At 38.6% G+C, this 23,547-nt stretch overlaps 1 protein-coding gene across 5 annotated transcripts; it reads left to right on the top strand.

Annotated features, from left to right (window-relative positions):
• The first annotated feature begins 569 nt into the window (after positions 1-569).
• Positions 570-20,417, top strand: ube4b (ubiquitination factor E4B, UFD2 homolog). Of its 5 annotated transcripts, XM_083570360.1 has the most exons (30): positions 613-935; positions 3,109-3,328; positions 5,708-5,843; positions 6,121-6,208; positions 6,402-6,473; positions 6,939-7,083; positions 7,190-7,415; positions 7,661-8,071; positions 8,441-8,548; positions 9,425-9,566; positions 9,770-9,870; positions 10,409-10,523; positions 10,807-10,890; positions 11,251-11,307; positions 11,395-11,511; positions 11,616-11,714; positions 11,992-12,105; positions 12,400-12,598; positions 13,475-13,613; positions 14,042-14,141; positions 14,983-15,110; positions 15,199-15,297; positions 15,433-15,668; positions 15,851-15,977; positions 16,533-16,677; positions 16,828-16,962; positions 17,409-17,600; positions 17,732-17,906; positions 19,523-19,669; positions 20,189-20,417. In XM_083570360.1, exons 1-30 carry the CDS (start codon positions 912-914, stop codon positions 20,254-20,256), a joined length of 4,149 nt encoding a protein of 1,382 aa, XP_083426486.1. In that variant the 5' UTR covers positions 613-911; the 3' UTR covers positions 20,257-20,417. The 5 variants fall into 5 exon arrangements, with proteins under 5 accessions (XP_083426489.1, XP_083426490.1, XP_083426486.1 ...); XM_083570361.1 differs by lacking the exon at positions 6,402-6,473; XM_083570362.1 differs by lacking the exon at positions 7,661-8,071.
• Positions 20,418-23,547: the final 3,130 nt, after the last annotated feature.

The raw sequence follows: 23,547 nt of genomic DNA, 5'->3' as shown, positions 1-23,547 counted from the left end.
GATATCAGCTCTATGCTATTCAATTTCTACTAATACTAATACTACTAAAAAATAATACTTATACTAATGATAATTATAAAATATATTAGGCTTGATTTTATTCATTATTATAATTAAATATTGTTTGATTTCCAATTGTTAAGCCTACTTGTTTAATTAAACAAAAAATAAAACAATGGGTCTTTCGATTATGGTTGACAGATCCTGACTATCTATTTAACCAAGGAGGTGGTCTGGTCTGGTTTAAACAGTATACTGTGGGAAAATGCTTCACGAACATGTTTATTGGTGATATTTTGGTTTTGTTTAAGACCAAGCTGGTAAATGTGAAATATATAATACAATAGCTGATGGTCCAACGGCTCGGGATCCCCTGTGTTAGAAAAATCTTCCGGGATTGCCGCAGGCTTTGTTTGAACCCCACCTTTATTCCGACAAAAATCCAGTCTCCCCAAACTGCGATTAGCTGAAAGTCCATAGACCGTTTCGTGAGGATGACCGATTGACCAATCGTGATGCAGGAGGCGGGACAATCATCGCAATTTTGTATTAGGAAAGGGGCGGTGTTTGTGTGGGAACGGGTAGGGGGAAAAAAAGACTGCCGCAGATCGCAATGTGTCGTTGGCCGAGTCACGTGACCCGAGATCCAAAATGGCCGCCATGGTGTTTTGACGAATAATACTTTTGTGTTTGTTTCATTCTTGAGAGAAAACCGGCTAGAATATTTTTCAGAGTCGCGGGTGGAGCACGCAGGTGTAGGATTCATGGTTTAACTTAAGGAAGCCGAAGAGACAATCGCGGTGTATTGTTATTTTGTCGTATTGTTTTATTACTATGCACTTTTGGGGTTTGTGAGGCAGCTAGCTAGTTAGCTAGCAACATTCTTCTGGGTAAAAATTAAAAGGAAAGCGATGGAAGAGCTCAGCGCCGACGAGGTAAGACTGCGGTGCGCGCTGGTGCTTCAAGTCTGCACGTTTGCTGTATAAAGAGATGATAAGATGTCAGTCATGGGGGTTTTTTTGGAAGAGAATGTAATGTCATTGTCCCCCCTGTGTGCCGGAGCTCTGACTTGCTTTTCGAGGTGTTTGCTGGAGATGATTGAAGCCCCATCAGTGTCACATCAGCAATCCTCTCATAACCCCCTCAGCGGGCAGAACCGCCACATGGGGAAGATATAAAAATAAATGTATATACACTAAGAGTTTTCACTGAAATGAACGGGAAATGGTGTTTGTGTACCGGCGAGCTCGCTGCCTTCGTAGTAATAATTGATTTGCTAAAAACCAGCTGGTTTGTTTAGCTTGCTAACAATCTGATCCTCTAACATCCGTCATCATTGTTCTCCAAATCAAATGGAGGAAACCCAAAAATCCACACATTCATAGAAAGAATGCTTTTAAAAGCCTAACATTTTAGTTGATCTTTTTTGCTAATTTCATTGAAACACCTGGATTGACGAGTAAATAAATAAATTCAATTGAATTGAACAGTTTGGCCTTTAAAAATACCAAATCCTGCTCAATAAATGACACCAGTTTCATATTTTTTAATGGGAGAACATCAAATTTAATGCTTTGCTACACGTTTACAGAGGAAAACAAACGAACAAAACCAAAAAAAACCCTTCATGTGTTTATTCATCTAAAATGTATGTATGTATTTTTTTCAGTATATTTGTTTTCTTTGTATATGTGTCAGGTTTTTACTTTACTTTTTATTCATTTTTATTTATAGGTCTTCCACTCGATAAACTCGAATTTGCATTATGGTTTTCGGACTGAATAATAAATAAAAAAATCTCCTGATAAATGACTCTTTTATGCTTGCCATCAGAAAGAGCTGTTTGGAATCGTACAGAAAACAGATTTAGTTAAATAGAAAAGAAAGGAAAAAAGTCCAAGCAAGTTTGAGATGTGACTATTATATTTTGCTTATCGCTACCGACAAATGTTTACTAATTCCACAAGTCCGGTGTCAGAACAGTGATCCGACACTGAGATTGTAGGCAAAAATTCCAAATCTTTGTCATTGGATGCTTTTTGTCACAGTCAAACTCGGTTGTTAATGAGCACTTCGTATTATGCGATGCAAGACCACCAATTTCAGCTCGAATGTGAGATGTCAGTGAAAGCAAACCAGAGGTGAAAACCATAGAGTAAACCACGTTTAAGATCCAATATTGTTCCTAAAACTGTTCAGATCTGTATAATTCCACCTACTTCAACAGAGAAACCTTAAAAAACAACAACAACTAAGGATGCATCAAATACAGTCCTGCAGAGATCAGAGCTGTGTATTGCCTAATAACCAGTAACTAAGTCTTGCCCAACTTTGTTGTTCAGGCAGTTCAGTCTGGTATCCAGGTTATCAGATCATAATTCACATCCTAAAAATACACCAGAGAGTCTGATCTGATTGGGGAAGAAATGTTTAGTTGATCGAGCATGGCAAAAACTAGTTCTAAGCGTTCCTACTAAAATATGTGATTGTAGACTTTAATTGTAGGCTTGACTTTAAAATAAAAAAAGGAATTGTTAACAAATGGGAAATGATGCATATATTAGAGATATTGTGTGCCAGTGCTGAGAGCGCTGTATCTCCTGAACTCCCGTCGCCGTTCCCCGATGGTGTAATTGCCAGCTCTGTTTTTGGCTGTGCAGGAGTCTGAATGAGGATGAGGATGAAATATCTTGCCATGCATTCATTTTCTTGGCACTTCACTGTCAGCTTTTTATCGGGGGAGGCTGTGGGCCTTGTTTTTACTGTCCCCAGATGTTATGAGTCACCAGATTGTGTGGTGATTCTCCTGCAGCTGCTCCTGATAAACTGCTGTGCAGCAGCACAATTATGCTTTAGAGGACTTTTACTTAAAAAAATGAGAAATTGAATTTTTTCTCTTAATTTAGCCAGTGGGTCTGGTACAAGCTTATTTATTTATTTCAGCTTTAGTTCTCTCATTATTGTATTCCTAGGGTTTATTAATTTTTTTCGTACAATTATTGTCTTTCTGGGTTTTTCCCCCGTTTTTTTTTTCTGTTTTTACCTTCCTTCCAAAATGGCACTAGATGAATTGGCTGCTCTTACTTGTTCCTTTGTGCACTTTTTCAGATTCGGAGAAGGCGGCTGGCCCGGTTAGCTGGAGGACAGACTTCTCAGCCGACCACTCCTCTGAGCACGCCGCTGACTTCACCACAAAGAGAGACCCCTCCTGGTCCACTGGCCGGGCCTTCTGCGGCCTCACCACAGACTCAGCCACCAGCACCATCTCATTCTCTGGGCCTAAACACCCAGAATGTTACGCCTGCCACTTCCCCAATGGGAGCTTCGGGTAAGTTCAAACTTCCCAGACACAAAATCCCATCATAAATGTGATGTGTTTTTGGATATTTTTTTTTTTCCATGAAAAGGAGACGACTGTTTATCATTCAGTGCTGCCTGTCACTGCAAGGAAAAAACATCTTATATCCTTTAGGTGCTTGTGGATGCACAGCTTTTAGGCACACATCCATCAGGAATGGCTCAAATTACATTATATTCCACGCAGTTTATTTGTCAGCATGTTTAGTGAGCCATGATTAATAAATCTAACCTAATGTGTAATGTAATAACCATTCAGTCATGTTTTAGGTTTAATATTGACAAGCATGTATTTTTTTTGTGTTATTTATTTCCCAACGTATTTGCACGTGAAATAATGTATCAGGAGCTTAGAATAGACCTCAGAGATTTTCTAGCATCAGCACAAGGAGAGTTTGTACTCTATATCAGCAGTCTAGGAATAATGCTAGCTTAGTGCCCAGTGGAAAAGTGCATCGTCATACCGGCAGTGTTTCTCTACAGCCTTGGCAGGAGTTCAACTCAGGGCCCTTTAAGGTGGGCAAGACTGATGGTTTGCTCTCGTCGTGTGATTTACTTACTGTCTACAGGGAAACAGGGAATTCCGTTTGGGTGATTACAAGTAAAGTCTTCTAGGCCATGACCCAGATCTCAACCTTTTACAACCCTGTCGGGTTTTTAAAAAAAAACAATGGCCTACACGTAATACAAATGTTTTTCCATCATCCAGCTTAATCACTTTGGAGACTGTAATACGAATCAAATTTCATCTCTGTGAAAATCTTTTTATCAGTGACTCAGACAAGCTCGGTTCACTTTCGCTTTTATCTTCCATTCTGTTGTAATTCTGAGCTTTTATGCCGATCATCATCGTATCAACCATCTAACAGTTCTGCTTCAATGTGCTTTAATGTTGAACTTTCCAGATTTTAGGTGTGGTTGTGAATGTGTTACAGATTTTGCTAGTACAAATCTGAAAGGTGAAATTTGTAAAACTGTGATTTGATTTCAATAATATGTACAAAGAGCTGTAAATTTTCTTTCACCCTGTAGTTTTCATTTAGAAAAGCAGCTCATGATGCACAAATACTTTAAAGTGACATCAAAGGAGTCAGTTGAATAGACAGGGATGGGTTTATTTTGCATTCAAATGGACAGGAAAATGAGAGCTCAGAGTTTTGTCATTTTGTGGAGAAAACACATTACACCCCAGTAAAGGTTGTCCTATGTGTAAAGAGTAAAGCACAAGGGATCGTGTCTTTATAGGAAAATATCCAAAGAAGGGTGTGGTGCGATGGCTGAACGCACAATGACACTGCAGTTTACATCTTATCAGTTCATTATTGAATTTAATGTTCAGTGTCTTCACAGTGATGGTTACTGTTATAACAGCTACTTTATTGCAAGCATTCATGCCCTCTTTCACTTTCACTTAGTAAGACCAAAAAAAAATAAAATGCAGCTCATCCTGTTACTGAGGAAAAACCACAAAGTGCAGTGCTTTTCAGCTTTTGATTTGTCAAAACTCTGAAACAGGATTCTTTTTCCAAAAATGTAAAAAAAAAAAAAAAAAAAAAAAGTTTGGCTTAGAGGAAACCTATACATCAATGATTGTTTGTGATTATTTTATTAAACAAATGTGCTATGTATAAATGGACAAATGTTTGTGGACACCTGACCTTAAGATTAAACATTCCATTACACATTTATTCCCTATTTGCTGTCCACTCTTTTTGTTAAGATTGTAAAATTGTGGCTGTGATGATTAGCGATCCTTCTTCCACAGTGGTGTTAGTAAAGTCAGGTACTGGTGTAGGGTGCATTCTAGATTATCACAAATGTGTTTTCTAGGGTTGGGGTCAAAGCTCTGTAGCTGGACATCTTCCACTCCAACCTATGTAAACCATATCTTAATGAAGCAGGCTTTATGCACAGAGACATCGTCATGCTGGAACCGATTTGGGTCTCCTAGTTCAAGAGAAGGCAATGTAGTGTAATGCTACAGCTTTACATCCTATATAAATGTCTGCCTCTAACTTTGTGGTAACAATCTCAAAAGAATCACATAGGGCTGAAAAGTCAGGTGTCTCAATACTTTTGTGCATCTAATGTATATGTTTGATGTGGAGCACCTGCTATTTATGTCCCTGTGAAATAATAATGTCTTTGAAATTTGCACATTGCACCTATATTCAGAGCCTTTCTTTTCGAAAAGAAATCATTAATAAAACATTATCTGATCTTAAATTATGTATATATCTTAATAGCGGTGGTAATAACTATCTCTTAATTCAATTTCAGATGCTGTCAGGTAAATGCACATTATATACGCATAATTACTGCTGTCTAACCTTTTTAGTTTTTTGTGTAGGGGTGGCTTATCGCAGCCAGAGCAGCGAGGGAGTCAGCTCTCTCTCCAGCTCTCCATCCAACAGCCTTGAGACTCAGTCTCAATCCTTGTCCCGCTCCCAAAGCATGGACATTGATACAGCATCATGTGAAAAGAAGTAAGGCTGTTTTTTTTTTTCTTGCTTCTTTGTCTGTCAATTTCATGTAGCATCACAATACACAAGTCTGTAAATCAGTCGCAAGCATCTGATAGTGGAATTAATCACCATGAAATGGCATTTTTTCTATTTCTTTATCTGGATATTGTTACTCAATGCTGCTCTGTGAAATTTGATCTTAAAAAGTGATTTCTTGTTGGTTAAGTGTTATATTCAATATTAAAATGCAAGAGGATCAGAAACCTGTTGTTTTTTTTGTGTGTGGCCTGGTTCTTAGCATGTCCCAGGTGGATGTGGACTCAGGAATTGAGAACATGGAAGTAGAGGATAGTGATCGCAGGGAGAAACGCAACCTGTCTGAGAAGGTAAACACTGCAATTACTTAAAAAAAAAAAACGAGACTCTCCTTTACAGCTTTGGAGCATTGTGAATGGGAAGAGTTGTTTTTTTTTTCCTTTTAATATTTTATATTGATTCTAAGGTTTAGAAACACATACGCTTGAATTTTGGTGTGAAAACCGCAAAGTAGGAACCAAACTCTGTGTCTATTTATTAAAGATTAAATACTATGACAATCGTGGGAGTGGCTACACTTCCCTGACTGAGATAACGAACTTTTCTCTCATGAACGTAAGTGCATTATGGGCAATACATCTTTATTTATATAATAGACACCTATCTATCAAAATGATTTTAATACTGCATACATATGTACCACTTCATTAGGAATGTACATATTCTAATACTTGTGTGTAATACTAACATTGTGATTTAGACATAGGTTTGCTCCATCATAGTTCTTTCAGATGTTGTAAACATTTCTTTGACATTCTGTTTCATGCTGCTGCAAATTCATCAGCTGCATATTCATGCATGCTGCAAGTTTTCCAATTCTGCTAAATCCCTAAGGACCACCATTAAATTTAGAACTTCGATATAGCTAGATGCATAATGCTGTTTCTTAATAAACATGTTTGCAGTTAACTGGCTTGAGGCAGAAGACAGAATAATGCAAAGAAAAAAATTCCTTATGTAAAGAAAGTGACTTATACACGGAACAAATTTCATATACTAATTCTGACTATTATTCTGCAGGACTCATCATCTAACCCAGATGTGTCTGAGGAGCAGGCTCTGCAGCTCATCTGCAAAATCCTCCGTGTCTCCTGGAAGGAGCAAGATCGTGATGTCATCTTTCTGCCCTCACTTGCTGCAGAGTTTCAGCAAAATCCAAAAGATGGTGAGATCGTGGAAAAAAGCAAGAGCGGTTGGATAGAGATAATGATTTGTAATCCAATGCACAATGATTATCAGGATTCATTTTGTTTTTTCTCTGTTTCTGTCAGTCTATTCTGATTTCAAGGACCTGATTGGCCAGATCTTAATGGAAGTTCTTATGATGTCTACCCAATCACGTCACTGCAACCCTTTCGCCAGCCTGACAGCCACATCACAGCCAATCACTGCTGCCAAATCTCCAGACTGCCACCTGACGCTGGTCCCACCTTCCAGCCAGGGAAACAGTCCCCTGGTGCCCTGTATAGGCTCATTTGGTGCCAGCTCTCTGTCTAGGCAAGTGTGGACAAACAATTTGTAATTCACATGCTACAGATTTGGGAATTAAAATATGCTTTAGACCAGATTTACATGTTTGTTTTACATTTTTTGCAGTCTGTTCAATCGGATTTGTTCATATGTTCTCTCTGATACCAATATCCATGTTTATTTAATGCTATTTTCTTCATATCAGGTTTTGACTTGTCAGTCAAATTACACGTTTATATTTCATGTTTTGTGAAATTTCCTGTTGCTTTCAGTTTGTATGGCTGTAGTCCATATCTTGGTCAAAACCCTGCCAGGATCAGTGCTCCATCTGTACTGACACCTGTAATTTTGCCTTCACTTCCACCTCCTGCTGCTTCACCTTCGCCCCCACCTCAACCTGGACCTTCAACTGCCCCTCAGCTTCCTCCCAGTCCATCTGTGCCACGCCTTGGTTCCCCCTACCCTACCCCATCTTCTCCTCTGCCCATCTCGCCGAGATACAGACCATACGTCTTCCCTATGAGCTTAAGCCCTAGGTCCGGCTTGTCTACCCCTACCTACACTCCATCTGCACCGTTGACCCCCCAGCCTGCTCCTCTGCCATCCCCTAGACAACACACTCGTCAAACACCTGTTCCATTTCCCCTTGTGCCTGGCTCTCCTAGTCTTACAGCCAGAAGAAGGTATCTTCTAGGTATCTTTATACTTAGATGTGAAGTTTTGCCTGCTACACCAGTAATAGTGATAACAGCAATGTGAATGTATTGTTTTAGTATTCAGTGAAATTATCCTGAATAGGGTAGTTGTCTATTAACCAATTTCTAATTAAACTGGTGTGAGGCACATTTACATAATCCTTAACCCATGCATGCAGGTGCTCAAGTTTTTTTAAAAATATATTTTCCTTGCTGTTTCTGTGTAGTAGTCCGATATGTAACTGATAGTCGTGCTTTACTTTTCTCGAGAGATCTCATTAAACCTTGCTTTGTACTTCATTCCACATCCTCATATGTTCACAAACTGACATTGTCTGCGTGCTGTGGCCATGCCAGCCCCGTCCCGCTTCTTTTCTTTGCCCTGTCTGACATGTCTCAAGACAGCAGTGATGAAGAGCTGGAGGAAGAGGAGGAGGATTTTTCTGAGGTTCAATTTGGGTCAAGGTACCAGTGCCAGTGTATGTTGCATACTTTAGAGTGCTGCCTGGCCACTAACATGAACACACAGTCCCATGTGCTGGTACAACAAATGGGGACTGCAAAAACATAGCCCTGCAGATAGGGTGTTCAAAATTTTTTGTTGTCTCATATCTTCCATGTAGACTTTTTTTTTTATTTATTTTTTTTTTTTTAAACTTATTGCATTATTTATTTATTTGTGTTTTTAATAGAACTTTGTCAATGTCTTGCGGGTACTGGACTAATTCTGGCGTGCTGTGTGAATATGATCCAGTCAACCCTTTAACACAGCTTTTGTCTATGCTTCTATTGTAGTCTCTGTTTTCTCATGAAACAATTTATTTCATAAAGCTAATCATGTCAGTGGAATTACTGTGCAATTGCATTAGAATTGCCCCGGTCATTGAGATGCTTAATCCTCGCTGGATGAATAAATAACATGACTAATAAGAGAGGCAGAGGTGTGCTGTGGAGTGTGTCCTCTCACTGTGGATTCCTTACTCATGCATGCTATTTAAAATGTGTTTTGTTATCATTGTCTTTTTGTGATTCAGGGTTTGTTTGCCTTAGGGTGGTGCTCAATAGTTTTTATTTATTTTTTTTTTACAATGTGGAAAATCAATAGGCAATATTCAGAATTAGTCCTGGGTTAGCTTTTGATCCCAGTCAGCTTTTGACTACTTTGCATCTTCACAAAACCTCTTTTAGAAGTCTGCATTCTAAGTGTTTGTGTATTTGTTAAGGCTAACACACTGGTTAAGCCTGATAAGCCTTGTTAAGTCTGTGGTGGTATAATCTCCAATTCTGATATCTTGATTGTATTGATTGCCATTATTCTTCAATTATCTGTTTTTCCTTTAGCTTGGGTGCATCTGGTGGCGGATTGGCTGGTGACTCGGGCAGTGACCGCTTTACCATCGAGGCATGCAAGGAGACTGAGATGCTGAACTACCTCATTGAGCGTTTTGACAGTGTGGGCATGGAGGAGAGGAAAGCTCCCAAGGTAGAATCTGTTCACAGAGGCTTTATCAAAGCTGATCTGTGGCTAAATGCAGACCGATAAGCTCAGAAAGTCACATGCTGCACAGAGTGAAAGTAAACCTGCTGTACCATTGAACCGGGGAACTCTGCTCTTTAGTGTTGTGTTATGAAAGGAAACTGCTTGCTCTACTTCCTTATACTGAGTGCCATGTTGTGCTGTTGTAGATGTGCAGCCAGCTGGTGGTCAGTCAGCTGCTCAGCAACATACGCTCCCAGTGTATTTCCCATGCTGCTCTTGTGCTGCAGGGGGCCCTTACCCTGCCCAGGTCAGTGCTTACAGGCAGACATTTGCCCTTGGTATGCCTCTATAATTAGCAGTCTGTGTAGTACAGCTACTACATAAAAGCATTTACAAGTGAATGTCCTTGCAAAATTGTTTTACATTTATTTATTTTATTTGTCTCTTACACATCATTTGATAGTTTAAGTTTATATATATATATATATATATATATATATATATATATATTATTTGAAAACATTATATGGTGTCACTCATTTTTAAACCTGTGTTTTTTGAGTGACTTCTCTGGAAAAAAAAGCACACGATTTTTGTTTTGTTTTGTTAAACACCTATTTTTTTTTTAGTAATGGCTGTATTCTGATTAGGCAGAAATACACTCTGGAAGTATGCCAGTTTATTGCAGACACTAAAAAATTGTTTTTTTATTTTTTTTATTTATATTATTCTTTTATATTTGCCATATCATACAGTGAGGTTTCACTAAAGTTTATTAAATGCAGTTTGAGGATACAATGGAATATAAGACAATAGTAACTTACCTTCTTTCCAACCCTGCCCAGGGCCCCACTACAGCCCTCCCTGCTGGTCCCCTACATGCTGTGCCGGAACCTTCCATACGGTTTTATCCAGGAGTTGGTGCGCATGACTCACCAGGAGGAGGAAGTTTTTAAACAGGTGGGATGTGCTGCATGCTGATTCACTTCACATATAAAGCTGAGGAGGAGGACTTAATTGATGTGGCAGGCTTCAAATCTGTTTTTGATTTCATTGCAATGTTTTTAAATGAAGAGGAAATCACCCTCAGTAGTCCTCGATATTCAAAAGCATTACGTAACCCCTACATTTCTCGTTCAGAATCCTGTGGTGCATTCGAAGCAGCAGGGTTCTTTTAACAAATACAAATGATTAGAAGTTCGAATGCGGTGCTAAACTCTGATTACCGTCTTTCCTCTTGTAGATCTTTGTCCCTATTCTCCAAGGGCTCGCGTTAGCTGTGAAAGAATGTTCCTTTGACAGCGACAACTTTAAATATCCTCTAATGGTAAGAGACGTTTGGCTTAATGTGCTATTTCTGATGTGGACGTGTGGCAGCCTGTCATATATCATAAAATTAACATTTCTGAGTTATCTCTAAATGTTTTAAAACTATCTCAGGCTTTCATGACTTGATACATCTGATAGTATTAGAGCATAAAAAGACATAAGAAAGAATGCGTTAAAACATTAAGTAAATCGCAGATATTAAAACAGTACGCTAAGCGGAAAATTGCATATTACATTATCTTACGAAAAGGAAGTACAACCACGAACATACACTCTATGATGTATTAAAGGCACTTAATGCTTAACACTTTTTTTTTTTTCTTTTTTATAATATTAACATTCGATTCTCATTTTACAGGCTTTAACCGAGCTTTGTGAAATTAAGTTTGGAAAGACGCATCCTGTGTGCAGTTTGGTAAGTTGTCTTCTCTTAATACTTACCTGTTTTTAATGACTTGTTATGATAAAATGTCTAAGCCGTGTCTTGTGTGGGTTTGTACAGATTATCTCTCTGCCGCTGTGGTGTCCTGATCCGTTGAGTCCTGCGGCAGGCAGAGAGATTCAGAGACTCTCATTCCTTGGCACGTTTTTCAGTCTTTCTGTCTTCGCAGAGGATGATGTGAGTCGAGTCTAGCGAGGCAGCAACATGTCCACTCACAAGATAATACAAGATTTATTTACCCTGTTATATTTCTTAAATTATTATAAACTTTTGTGTTTTAGACAAAAGTGGGAGACAAATACTTCTCAGGCCCTGCTATTACAATGGAGAACACGCGTGTGGTCAGTCAGTCCCTACAGCACTATCTGGAGTCTGCCAGGGTAAGTGTGCTGACTCAGCTACATGGTCATTTTATTTATTTAGTTTGTTCTATTAGCCGCTGGGATATTTGTTTCATAAAAGGTAGAAGATGCATGTGGATGGAACGAGCACTCTTGTTAGCCAGTAATGTAAGAGTCGATTCATGAAAAATAAAGGGCCATTATGTAGATTTTTTGCAGCCACATTCCCCCTGAGGGAGAACACCGAATTCAATTAATTTAATTATACTGTCGCATATTGGTTTCGAGTCTGTGATTATGCTTTTTCGGTCCACAGGGTGACCTGTTTAAAATCCTCCACAACATATTGCTGAACGGAGAAACGAGGGAGGCGGCTCTCAGCTACATGGCAGCTCTGGTGAATCGTAATGTAAAGAAGGCTCAGATGCAGGTATGACTCCTCGCCGATTACAGTGGAACCCAAACGTGAACCCAATTGAACTTCTCTTGCAAAATGAAGGGAAAAATTACCTAAATAATCTAATAACCACCATAGATAAATCGTTTGACTGGGTGTCTATATTGGAATTTCTTGATCTAGTGTGTTACAGACTGTTGACTGGTATATTGTGTAAAAAACATTTTTCGTGTGTGTGTGTGTGTGTGTGTGTGTGTGTGTGTGTGTGTGTGTGTGTGTGTGTGTGTGTGTGTGTGTGTGTGTGTGTGTGGGTGGGGGGTTCTCCAGACGGACGATAAACTGGTGTCCACAGACGGCTTCATGATGAACTTCCTGTGGGTGCTTCAGCAGCTGAGTATGAAGATTAAGTTAGAGACAGTGGATCCCCTCTACATCTTTCACCATAAGTGTCGGCTAAACGTGAGCCTCGAGGAGACCCGGCTCAAATCCAGCCTGGAGGAACTGAAGAGTTGGCTTGCAGAGCTGCGTGAGTGCATGTCTAACTTGTCGTATGGCTTCTCTTTTATTTCTAGTGCAAATGTAAATTTCTAACATACACTATATAGACAAAAGTATTGGGACACCTGACTTACCCCAGCCATATTTGGTTCTTTTCCAAACTGTTGTTGCAAAGCTGAAGGCACAAAATAGATTTTTTACTTTAGATTTAGTAGCATTTAATGTTTTCCTTCATTTGAACTAGGAGACTCAAACCTGTTCTACCATGACTATGACCCTGTGCATAAAGCAAACTCCATGAAGATATGCTTTGCATGGTTCGGAGTGGAAGATCTTCTGCTATAGAGATCTGACCTCAACCCTATTAAAGACCTTTGGGATGAATTAGAAAGCTGACTGCACTCAATGCCTCCTCGCCTCACCTACATCAGTACCTGACTTTACTAACACCCTTGTGTCTGAATGAGCACAAGTCTCCACAAGCACACTCTAAAATGTAGTGGAACATCTTTCCCGAACAGTGTATGGATATTATAAGAGCAAATTAGGACTAAATGTAGAATGCGATGCTCAAAACGCACATACCATACTTATGACCAGGTGTCTGCAAACCTTTGGCAATATAGTTTATAAATGTTATGAGTTGTAATATAGATGACTGCTACCAATTTTAAAAAAGCAGTTTTTCACCAACTTTCAGGAGTTCTAGCATAAACAGTGTTTGTGATATGACTTTGTAGGGAATGAACGAGCTGTATTTTTTTTGTTTTTTTGAATGATCAAAACAGCTGGCTACAGCTATATATAGCTCGATTTATCTTTTTTATCTTGGGTACTTTTATTTCCAGACTCGCTGATGCGCTATATCATTATTTGTTTCTGCCCTTTTTTTTATTTTAAATAGATGTAGACCCTTCCAAATTTTCAGAGCCCAAATTCCCTACAGAATGTTTCTTCCTGACACTACATGCGCACCACCTATCCATCCTGCCTGGATGTCGTCGTTATATACGCAGACTAAGAGCCATCAGGGATCTGAACAGGTACGTGCATGAATACACAGCAACAATAATATCAATAGCGTTTTTTAACTATTATTTTAAAGTCAGCATGATTGTTTATTAGATTGTTGGGTTGCATAGTTTTAAAGCTGTTTTGACTAAATATCCTGGTGGATTGAACACAAATGTTTGATTTGATCTGTTATTTTGGCCTTTTTTCCAAATATTGCTTGGACTAAGAGCTTAAATGACGATAATTCTGCATTAGTGACAGATGTTTTAGTCACTCACATAAAAAAAATAAAAAATAAATAAAAAAACATAGAAGAGATTGTGTAAATAAGTTTTTTTTTTTTTCTTTTCTAAGTTGATGGTTCCCCCTACTGTTTGTATCGCATAACACTCAGCAGTGCCAGTATGATGTTTTCATGGCTTTAGATTCTGTGTGTGTGTGTGTTTGTGTGCTGCAGAACTGTAGAGGAGCTGAAAAACAGTGAGAGCCAGTGGAAAGATTCCCCCTTGGCCACCCGTCACAGGGAGATGTTGAAGAGATGCAAAACCCAGCTGAAGGTTTGTTTATTTGTGACTCATATTCAAAATAAAGGGAGAAGCAATATGGTGTTTTTGTTAGTGAGACATTCCACTTATTTTTTTCCTTTATTTATTTTTTTTTACAGGAATTGAAATTCAAAATCGAAAAAGCATTATATTACTTGTACATTTATTTATTCATGGCAAATGATTTTATCCAACTTACAAACGTTGCAATCCAATCATGCTGTTTGAGGAGATAATAGCAGTACAAGTGAACTAAAGATAGTAAACTTGAGTATCTTGAGTTTTATAAACATTTTTGTTTAAAAAAATTGTTTATATACAAGAGAGAATATACAAGGATAGACATATTCATGCTGCACAGAGTTGCTGTGTCCTTCTGCTGTTTTTGCCACTTTTAAATGAAATTTTGCAGAATAGATTACTTACTAATTTACATTATAGTGGTCCAACTAGGTAGTGTTTACTAGCAGAATAAGCAGAAGGAAACACAGACCCTTGTGTGAGAGTGGAAGGAAAGGAGGGGAAAAAAGAGCACATATTCAAACTCTCCTTCTTTAGTGTGAAAAAAAAGAACTACACTTTAATGCCCTGTGCAAATCTTCTTTGAGCTTGATGTCCCTGGTTAATTAGGAAACTCTAGTGGGTGGTACTAGAGTTTTAAAAATTACAGAAAACACACTTGGTTTTTGATGAGCTCTTACCAAGTTATGAGCCAAGGAAGAAAGCAAGGTTTTAACCCTTAGTGACAACATTTTGATCATAGTTAATCTCTTGCAGATTTTTAGAAATAACAGCCTTGTAATGGCGTTAAGGCATTATCATAAATGTTTCATGATTTTTGCTGTTCTTGTAGAAATTGGTACGTTCAAAGGCTTGTGCTGATGCCGGCTTGCTGGATGAGAATCTACTGCGCAGATGTCTCCAGTTCTACAGTACAGTCATTCAGCTGATCATGCGCATCGTAGACCCTGCCTACCCAAAGTCAGTCTCTTCCTTAGTTACTGTGAGAGCATGCACTGCACTTGTGATGTTCACCTTACCTGCTTTTATCTGTCTATTCACGTTACAGCGTCACCTTGCCCCTGAATCCTGAGATCCCTAAAAGCTTTGCTGCACTACCCGAGTTTTACATTGAGGATGTTGCAGAGTTTTTGCTTTTTATTGTGCAGTAAGTTAATCATATTAATTAATCAAAGACAGAACTCTCCATATTGTTTTTCCAATCAGTGTTAATAACCTTTTCTTTTGTACGCACATGGTGATAAATGGTGCATTTAATTTTCCTCTTCTTTTTTTTTGACAGGTATTCTCCTCAGGTTCTATATGAACCGTGCACTCAGGACATTGTGACCTTCCTGGTGGTGTTCATTTGTAGTCAGAACTACATAAGAAACCCCTACCTGATTGCCAAACTGGTGGAGGTGTTGTTTGTTACTAACCCAGCAGTTCAGCCTCGCACCCAACGCTTCTTTGAGATGATCGAGAACCACCCGCTGTCAATCAATCAGCTCGTCCCTGCCCTCATGAAATTTTACACAGGTTAGTTGGGTGGGATTAAATAACTCTGTAATTAACCCAGGAAACAAAGGCTATTTCAAATGAACTGTGATTTAACTCAACTTTGAATGGATTTGTTTGTTGTAATTTTCGGTTGTTTCTGAAATGTGTATTATAGAAAACGTTTTTTTTTTTCTGTCTTAAAAAATATTCTTTGTGTACAGATGTGGAACATACAGGAGCCACTAGCGAGTTCTATGACAAATTCACTATCCGCTACCATATCAGTACCATTTTTAAGAGCCTTTGGCAAAACATTGGCCATCATGGCACCTTCCTTGAGGAGTTCAAGTGAGTTTATTTACTAATCTCAATACATAATGAATATATAATGCAAAATATAAAATATGCAGTGTCATCAAATCGTGCATAATTGATTGCAACTAGTATAAGACGAACATAAAACACGACAAATATTTCAGAAAAATGAGAAAAAAAAAAATCCTTCTACCAATGTTTTTATTTCATATTCCGAAGCTGTTTAATATTTTGGAATGTATTCAAGGCAGGTTTATTTTTGCAATCGACTATTCCAAAGCTCTTACAATAGAGACTCCTTCCATAACTGCATATAAATAATTATCTACTTACAGGAAGTATTTTTGTTGGTCATAGATTACATCACGTATCAGCTATACAAGTCCCTATATATGAGCTGTTATTTTAGGAATGATGACCTATTGGAGCAAGTGTATTAATAGACAGTGATGTACAACTGCCATTGCTGTCAGAGTTGTGTTTATAAAAAAAAATTAATCAATATTCTCTGACGATGAGATTCTTATTAGAGAATTCAACACTGCTGTGCTATAAAATACGTTTTCTCCTCTCAATCTAACACATCAGCTCCGGGAAGCAGTTTGTGCGTTACATTAACATGTTAATCAATGACACAACATTCCTGTTGGATGAGAGTTTGGAGTCTCTTAAGCGCATCCACGAGATCCAGGAAGAGATGAAGAACAAGGAGCAGTGGGAGCAGCTGCCCAGGGTTAGTGCACAATAGAACATAATGTTTTAATATTGAGCTGTTTGAAAATGAACCCAGTGTATATGTGTATATATATTTATTATTAGAAAAATCTATAGCTGATGTGCAAATGGAAATTAATTTTCTGTTGACCCACATTGTGTCCCTCAGGAGCAGCAGCAGGGTCGCCAGTCTCAGCTGACTCAGGACGAGAGAGTGTCTCGCTCCTACCTGGCTTTAGCCACAGAGACTGTGGACATGTTCCACATTCTGACCAAACAAGTCCAGAAACCTTTTCTCCGTCCTGTGAGTCCTGCCTTTGTGGGTTTTATGCACTTTAGTAGCTGAAAGATCAGTGCCAGACAGTCTGGCACAAATTAGATGAATTAGAGTCATATAGATCAGCCAATGGCATTCTCAAAAAGAAAAAAAAAGTACAAAATTGTTTTGGGTTTTTTAAGAGTTCTTAAGAACACAATAGGGTGGTGGATTATGCTCCGAGTAAACGATAAAGGATTAGTGCACACCAGCTGTCTTGTAAATGAACCCCTTGCACTCTGATCCCTGCAGGTAATTATAGTCTTGTGTGAAAGTGGAGCCGCTTGTAGTCATAAACGAGAGTTGGTTTTTCAGGATACAATCTTATTTCTCCTGATAATCACATACTGTATAGACGAGCTAAATATGCCATGTGCATCAAAGTGCTTTTTTTCCCCCACCATTGCTGAGAGACAATCTGGTGAATTGCACAGGAACTGGGTCCACGTCTGGCAGCCATGCTGAACTATAACCTCCAGCAGCTGTGTGGGCCGAAGTGTCGGGACCTGAAGGTCGAAAACCCAGAGAAATATGGTTTTGAGCCAAAAAAGCTGTTGGACCAGCTTACGGATATCTACCTGCAGCTGGACTGTGCTCGCTTTGCTAAAGCGATCGCCGATGACCAGGTTTGAAGCACATCGCTAACGTGAAAATGTCCCGTGCACAATTAGAAAACTACCAAGAGGTAGATGATTAAGTTGACAAGATAAAAGTTAAATCTGTTTTTCTTGATCCTCCTGGTTTTTGCTATCATCAGAGATCATATAGCAGAGAACTCTTCGAGGAAGTGATTTCTAAAATGAGGAAGGCAGGAATCAAATCCACCATCGCCATCGAGAAGTTTAAGCTGCTGTCAGAGAAGGTCGAGGAGATAGTGGCACGCAACTCTCAGTCCGAGATGGACTACAGTGATGCTCCAGATGAGTTTAAAGGTAAGGTCAAAATCACAGCCCCTGATCCTTTAACTACAGACTGTACATACAGTATTGTTCAAAATAATAGCAGTACAATGTGACTAACCAGAATAATCCAGGTTTTTTGTATATTTTTTATTGCTACGTGGCAAACAAGTTACCAGTTGGTGCAGTAGATTCTCAGAAAACAAACAAGACCCAGCATTCATGATATGCACGTTCGTAAGGCTGTGCAATTGGGCAATTAGTTAAAAGGGGTGTGTTCAAAAAAAATAGCAGTGTGGCATTCAATCACTGAGGTCATCAATTTTGTGAAAAAACAGGTGTGAATCAGGTGGCCCCTATTTAAGGATGAAGCCAGCACTTGTTGAACATGCATTTGAAAGCCTGAGGAAAATAGGTCGTTCAAGACATTGTTCAGAAGAACAGCGCACTTTGATTAAAAAGTTGATTGGAGAGGGGAAAACCTATAAAGAGGTGCAAAAAATAATAGGCTGTTTAGCTAAAATGATCTCCAGTGCCTTAAAATGGAGAGCAAAACCACAGAGAGGTGGAAGAAAACGGAAGACAACCATCAAAATGGATCGAAGAATAACCAGAATGGCAAAGGCTCAGCCAATGATCAGCTCCAGGATGATCAAAGACAGTCTGGAGTTACCTGTAAGTACTGTGACGTCTGTGTGAAGCTAATCTATTTTCAAGAATCCCCTGCAAAGTCCCTCTGTTAAAAAAAAAAAAAGGCATGTGCAGAAGAGGTAACAATTTGCCAAAGAACACATCAACTGGCCTAAAGAGAAATGGAGGAACATTTTGTGGACTGATGAGAGTAAAATGTTTCTTTTTGGGTCCAGGGATCATGGATCAGTTTGCATATGTCAAAATACTTGAAGAGGTCATGTTGCCTTATGCTAAAGAGGACATGCCCTTGAAATGGTTGTTTCAACAAGACAAAAACCCCAAACACACTAGTAAACGGGCAAAGTCTTGGTTCCAAACCAACAAAATTAATGTTATGGAGTGACCAGCCCAATCCCCGGACCTTAATCCAATCGAGAACTTGTGGGGTGATATCAAAAATGCTGTTTCTGAAGCAAAACCAAGAAATGTAAATGAATTGTGGAATGTTGTTAAAGAATCATGGAGTGGAATAACAGCTGAGAGGTGCCACAAGTTGGTTGACTCCATGCCACACAGATGTAAAGCAGTTTTAAAAAAACTGTGGTCATCTAACTAAATATTAGTTTAGTGATTCACAGGATTGCTAAATCCTAGAAACAAAAATGTTTGTACAAAATAGTTTTGAGTTTGTACAGTCAACGGCATACACTGCTATTTTTTTTTAACACACCCCTTTCAACTAATTGCCCAATTGCACAGCCTTAAGAGCGTGCCTATCATGAATGCTGGGTCTTGTTTGTTTTCTGAGTATCTACTGCACCAACTGGTAACTTGTTTGCCACGTAGCAATAAAAAATATACTAAAAACCTGAATTATTCTGGTTAGTCACATTGTACCTCTATTATTTTGAACAATACTGTATGCTTTATAAATTGTTTGATCCTCATTTGATATGTACTTATAAGCACAAATGCATAAACCATTTATTATACATTTTCCTGTTCCTGCGTATCAGATCCTTTGATGGACACTCTTATGAGTGATCCTGTTCAACTGCCTTCCGGGAACATTATGGACCGATCCATCATCCTGAGACACCTTCTGAACTCCCCAACCGACCCCTTCAACCGGCAGCCTCTCACTGAAAGCATGCTAGAGTCAGGTACGCGCACTATTCACTGGTCTTGTGGGTTTTTTAAATCAGTTTTGAGCCCCTATTCAAACCTGCCATACATACTTCTCTTAGAAGTGTGGATTATAGGTGTACAGAAGTATACAGTTCTTGAAGTTGATTATATTACATTAAAGATGTAGATTAGATATAGCAGGTTTTATTTATCTAAATATGATGCATCATACTTGTCCATATATTCAGTAGCAGTGTTTCATCCTGTGAAATATCCAAGAAGCAAATTGTTATCCAAGCTATAAACAGTAGTTCTTGAATGTGGGAAGTATGAAGTGAATGTTTAGCTTTTCATGTTGAAGTTCAAGTTACAGCTTTGCCCAAGACTGTTACAAAGCTCTGAAAATCCTTGAGTTTTACTATTTATTTATTTTTTTTATATCTTAGTATACATACACACGTTTTTAATTTATTCATGTCAACCATGCAGCTCTTTGCGTACTGTAGATTTTGTAGCATTTCGAAAATTTCTAACCTTATACTTATCTGCTGCAGTTCCCGAGCTGAAGGAACGTATCCAGGCTTGGATGAGGGAAAAGCAAGGAGGACGCTTTTCTCAGTGAGCCACCGGTTGTTTTTGCTGCGCCAGAAATCAAGTTGAAACAGATTGTGGAGAAAAAGACTTTTTTGTTTTGTTTTTGTTTTTTTGTTTTCCTTTTTTTTCCCATCTTAAAGGCTCTTGGTTCCAAATTGAAGCATAATAATAAAGATTAGACTTTTAAAATGTTTTGCTTATGACTTTGTATATATTACAAATATACCTGTATTTAATTGAGTGGATGCATACCGAGACTTGGAGAAACTAAATTTTAGAGCCTAACTCCAGGCTAATTTTTGTTCTCCGAAAAAAAAAAAAAACATTAATGTGCAAATTTAATTTGATCTTTGTATTTACTTTTTACATTGACTTTAAGGGAGAAGACCGGAAAAAATTGTGCTGAGTCACTCCATTTATTCTGCTACTGTACAACCTATGGGCAAAAACACCGTTTTAATGTATTGGTCATAAAATAGACATACCGAGCCCTAGCCATTAATGTGTACTGATGGAAATTTTTTTAAAGCTTGAATGAGCATAGCAGGTTATTATTATTCTTTTTTTTTGGGGGGATGATAGATGTTGACATGATTGAGGAGTATCAGTGGATTACAAAGCTGTAATTACAAACATTTTTACCTTGACAACTATGAATAATGCACAAACAGCCACCCAAGCACCTCATTTAGCATTTCCGTGTTAGTGTTCAAGCCGAAACCTCAGAAGAGAACAGAGAATGTGAAAGTTTACAGCATGATCGTGATGAAAACAATGCCAGTACATGCAATGTTTTTTTTTTTTTTTAAACTTAGTTTTATACTATGAATTGATTCTTCATTTTCTGCTCTTCATATTAACCCTGATTGTTGAACTTCATTATGAATTTTAGTCATTTTCACGAAAGGTTGAACTGCACAGGAATCCGCTTCCTTTGCTACAGGCATTTTTTTTGGATCCAGGACTTCAAACTGTAATAAAAGGTGATGCACACATGCTGTTGTTATTGCTGTTACTGATTTTGTATTCAAAGGATTTATGGGGACCACAGAGACCCTTGAGTGCGTATAGGAAAAAAATGCTCAAAGTAGATTTTTTTTTTTGGTTGATTGTATCGATGACTGAAGCAGAGTAAACGAACCATCACTGTGCCTTTATTACGTTTTAGGGGAGAGTGGAAACAGTTGTCACTGATTATAGAAATATTGATAGTGTTACAAGCTACAGTGATCACATTTACTCTGCACAAGCTCAGTTTTTGAATACTTGCAGGAACAGGAGAGTAAATATTACCTCTATAGACGTTATCATTAAGTAGGCTTTTGCTGCAAATTTATTTTCATATCTGAAGTTTTGGAAAAAAAATCCATTTGAATGATTTAGCATGATTTGATAGTTGGCAGTGATTGTTAGGTAACCAGCATGGTTAACCATATTCAGTTTTAAGATTGTTGACAGAGCAAAAACATACAAGACCAAACATACTAAAAAAAAAAAAAAAAAAAAAAAAAAAAGAAAACTTTATGGTAGAAGAATGAAACTGAAAGATGTGTTTCATGTGATACTCAACATTTGTATGCCCACATAAGCAAAAGGGGTTCCTGAGTGGTCTACCTAATCCGAATCATCTGTGTTTAAAAGTCCAATTGGCTGAGCTCTCTGCGTGGGAGGAATAGTTTATTCCCTCTGTCCATCAGAGCAACACTTTTAAACTTATGAATTCATAAGAAGGTAGATAGCACTTTCCTCCTAACGTGTTAAGCTGCCTTTTGACACAGCATGTACACCAGTTTGAAAAGGTGTGATGGCCGGTTTGATGTCTTGTGGGAAGCACATGTTTGACAACTTTAACCCTCTTTGGCTGGTAGGTGTTATGTGATGAGGAGAGCTAGTTTGTGTGTAGGAATGGGCAAATACACAAACTGTGCATGAAATGCAAAAAAAATCATTGTGTATGCAACAGTTCTGTTTTCCTAAAAGGAAAATGTCCAGATTGCCAGGAAAGTTAACTCCACTTTTTATAAACGCTGTGAGCCGAGAAGCATTTCAGCATGTCCGAAACATCAAACCTTAAGGTGGATAAGCTATAAAAGCAGAAGGCCACATTGGCTTCCACTCTTTACAGCCAACAGGGTATAGACTCAGTCAAACTGAACAACAGAAGACTGAGGACACTGTTTTCCCAGTTTTCCACTGTACATTTTGGGTGAGATTTTCTGCTCAACACAGTTGTAACGAGATCTTCTACACCGCTCAGGCATAACATTATGACATTATTAAATTATGAGCTGTGAAGTGAATAACATTGATTATCTCCTCATCATGGGTTAAAAAGCAGGAAAAATAGGCGAGCGTAAGGATTTGAGCGAGTTTGACAACCAACAAATTGTGATGTCTAGACGACTGGGTCAGAGCATCTCCAAAACTGCAGCTTTTGTGGGATGTTCCTGGTCTGCAGTGGTCAGTAGCTATCAAAAGTGCTCCAAGGAAGGAACAGTGGTGAACCGGCTAGGATAGGATCGTGGGCAGCCGAGGCTCATTAATGCACGTGGAGAGCAAAGGCTGGTCCGTGTGGTCCAATCCAATAGATGATCTCCTGTAGCCCAAACTGCTAAAGAGGTTAATGCTGTTAATGCTCAACAGGTCAAGACTGTTTTGGCAGCAAAAGGGGGACCAACACAATATTAGGCAGGTGGTCATACTGTTACGCCTGATCGGTGTATACTTTACTATATACTTCATTCTCCTTTGTCCTCTATCCTCAACCTGTTTCTGCCTGCAGACCCTACACTAACAGGATGTTTTTTGTTTTTCACACCACTGAGTAAAATTACTAGAAAAATCCCAGGAGCTCAGCAATCAACAAAATCCTTAAACTAGCATATTCACTACTAATAAGTCGTTAACTTGTATGTGGATGAATTTGTGGATTGTGCTGCCAGTCCATGATTGGATGATTAGATACAGTGCCTTGCGAAAGTATTCGGCCCCCTTGAACTTTGCGACCTTTTGCCACATTTCAGGCTTCAAACATAGATATGAAACTGTATTTTTTTGTGAAGAATCAACAACAAGTGGGACACAATCATGAAGTGGAACGAAATTTATTGGATATTTCAAACTTTTTTAACAAATAAAAAACTGGAAAATTGGGCGTGCAAAATTATTCAGCCCCATTAAGTTAATACTTTGTAGGGCCACCTTTTGCTGCGATTACAGCTGTAAGTCGCTTGGGGTATGTCTCTATCAGTTTTGCACATCGAGAGACTGAAATTTTTGCCCATTCCTCCTTGCAAAACAGCTCGAGCTCAGTGAGGTT

The sequence above is a fragment of the Silurus aristotelis genome (assembly GCF_946808225.1).
Source record: "Silurus aristotelis genome assembly, chromosome: 19".
Classification (NCBI taxonomy): domain Eukaryota; kingdom Metazoa; phylum Chordata; class Actinopteri; order Siluriformes; family Siluridae; genus Silurus; species Silurus aristotelis.
The sequence above is the reverse complement of the archived record's forward strand: the minus strand, read 5'-3'. Positions and strand labels throughout refer to the sequence as shown.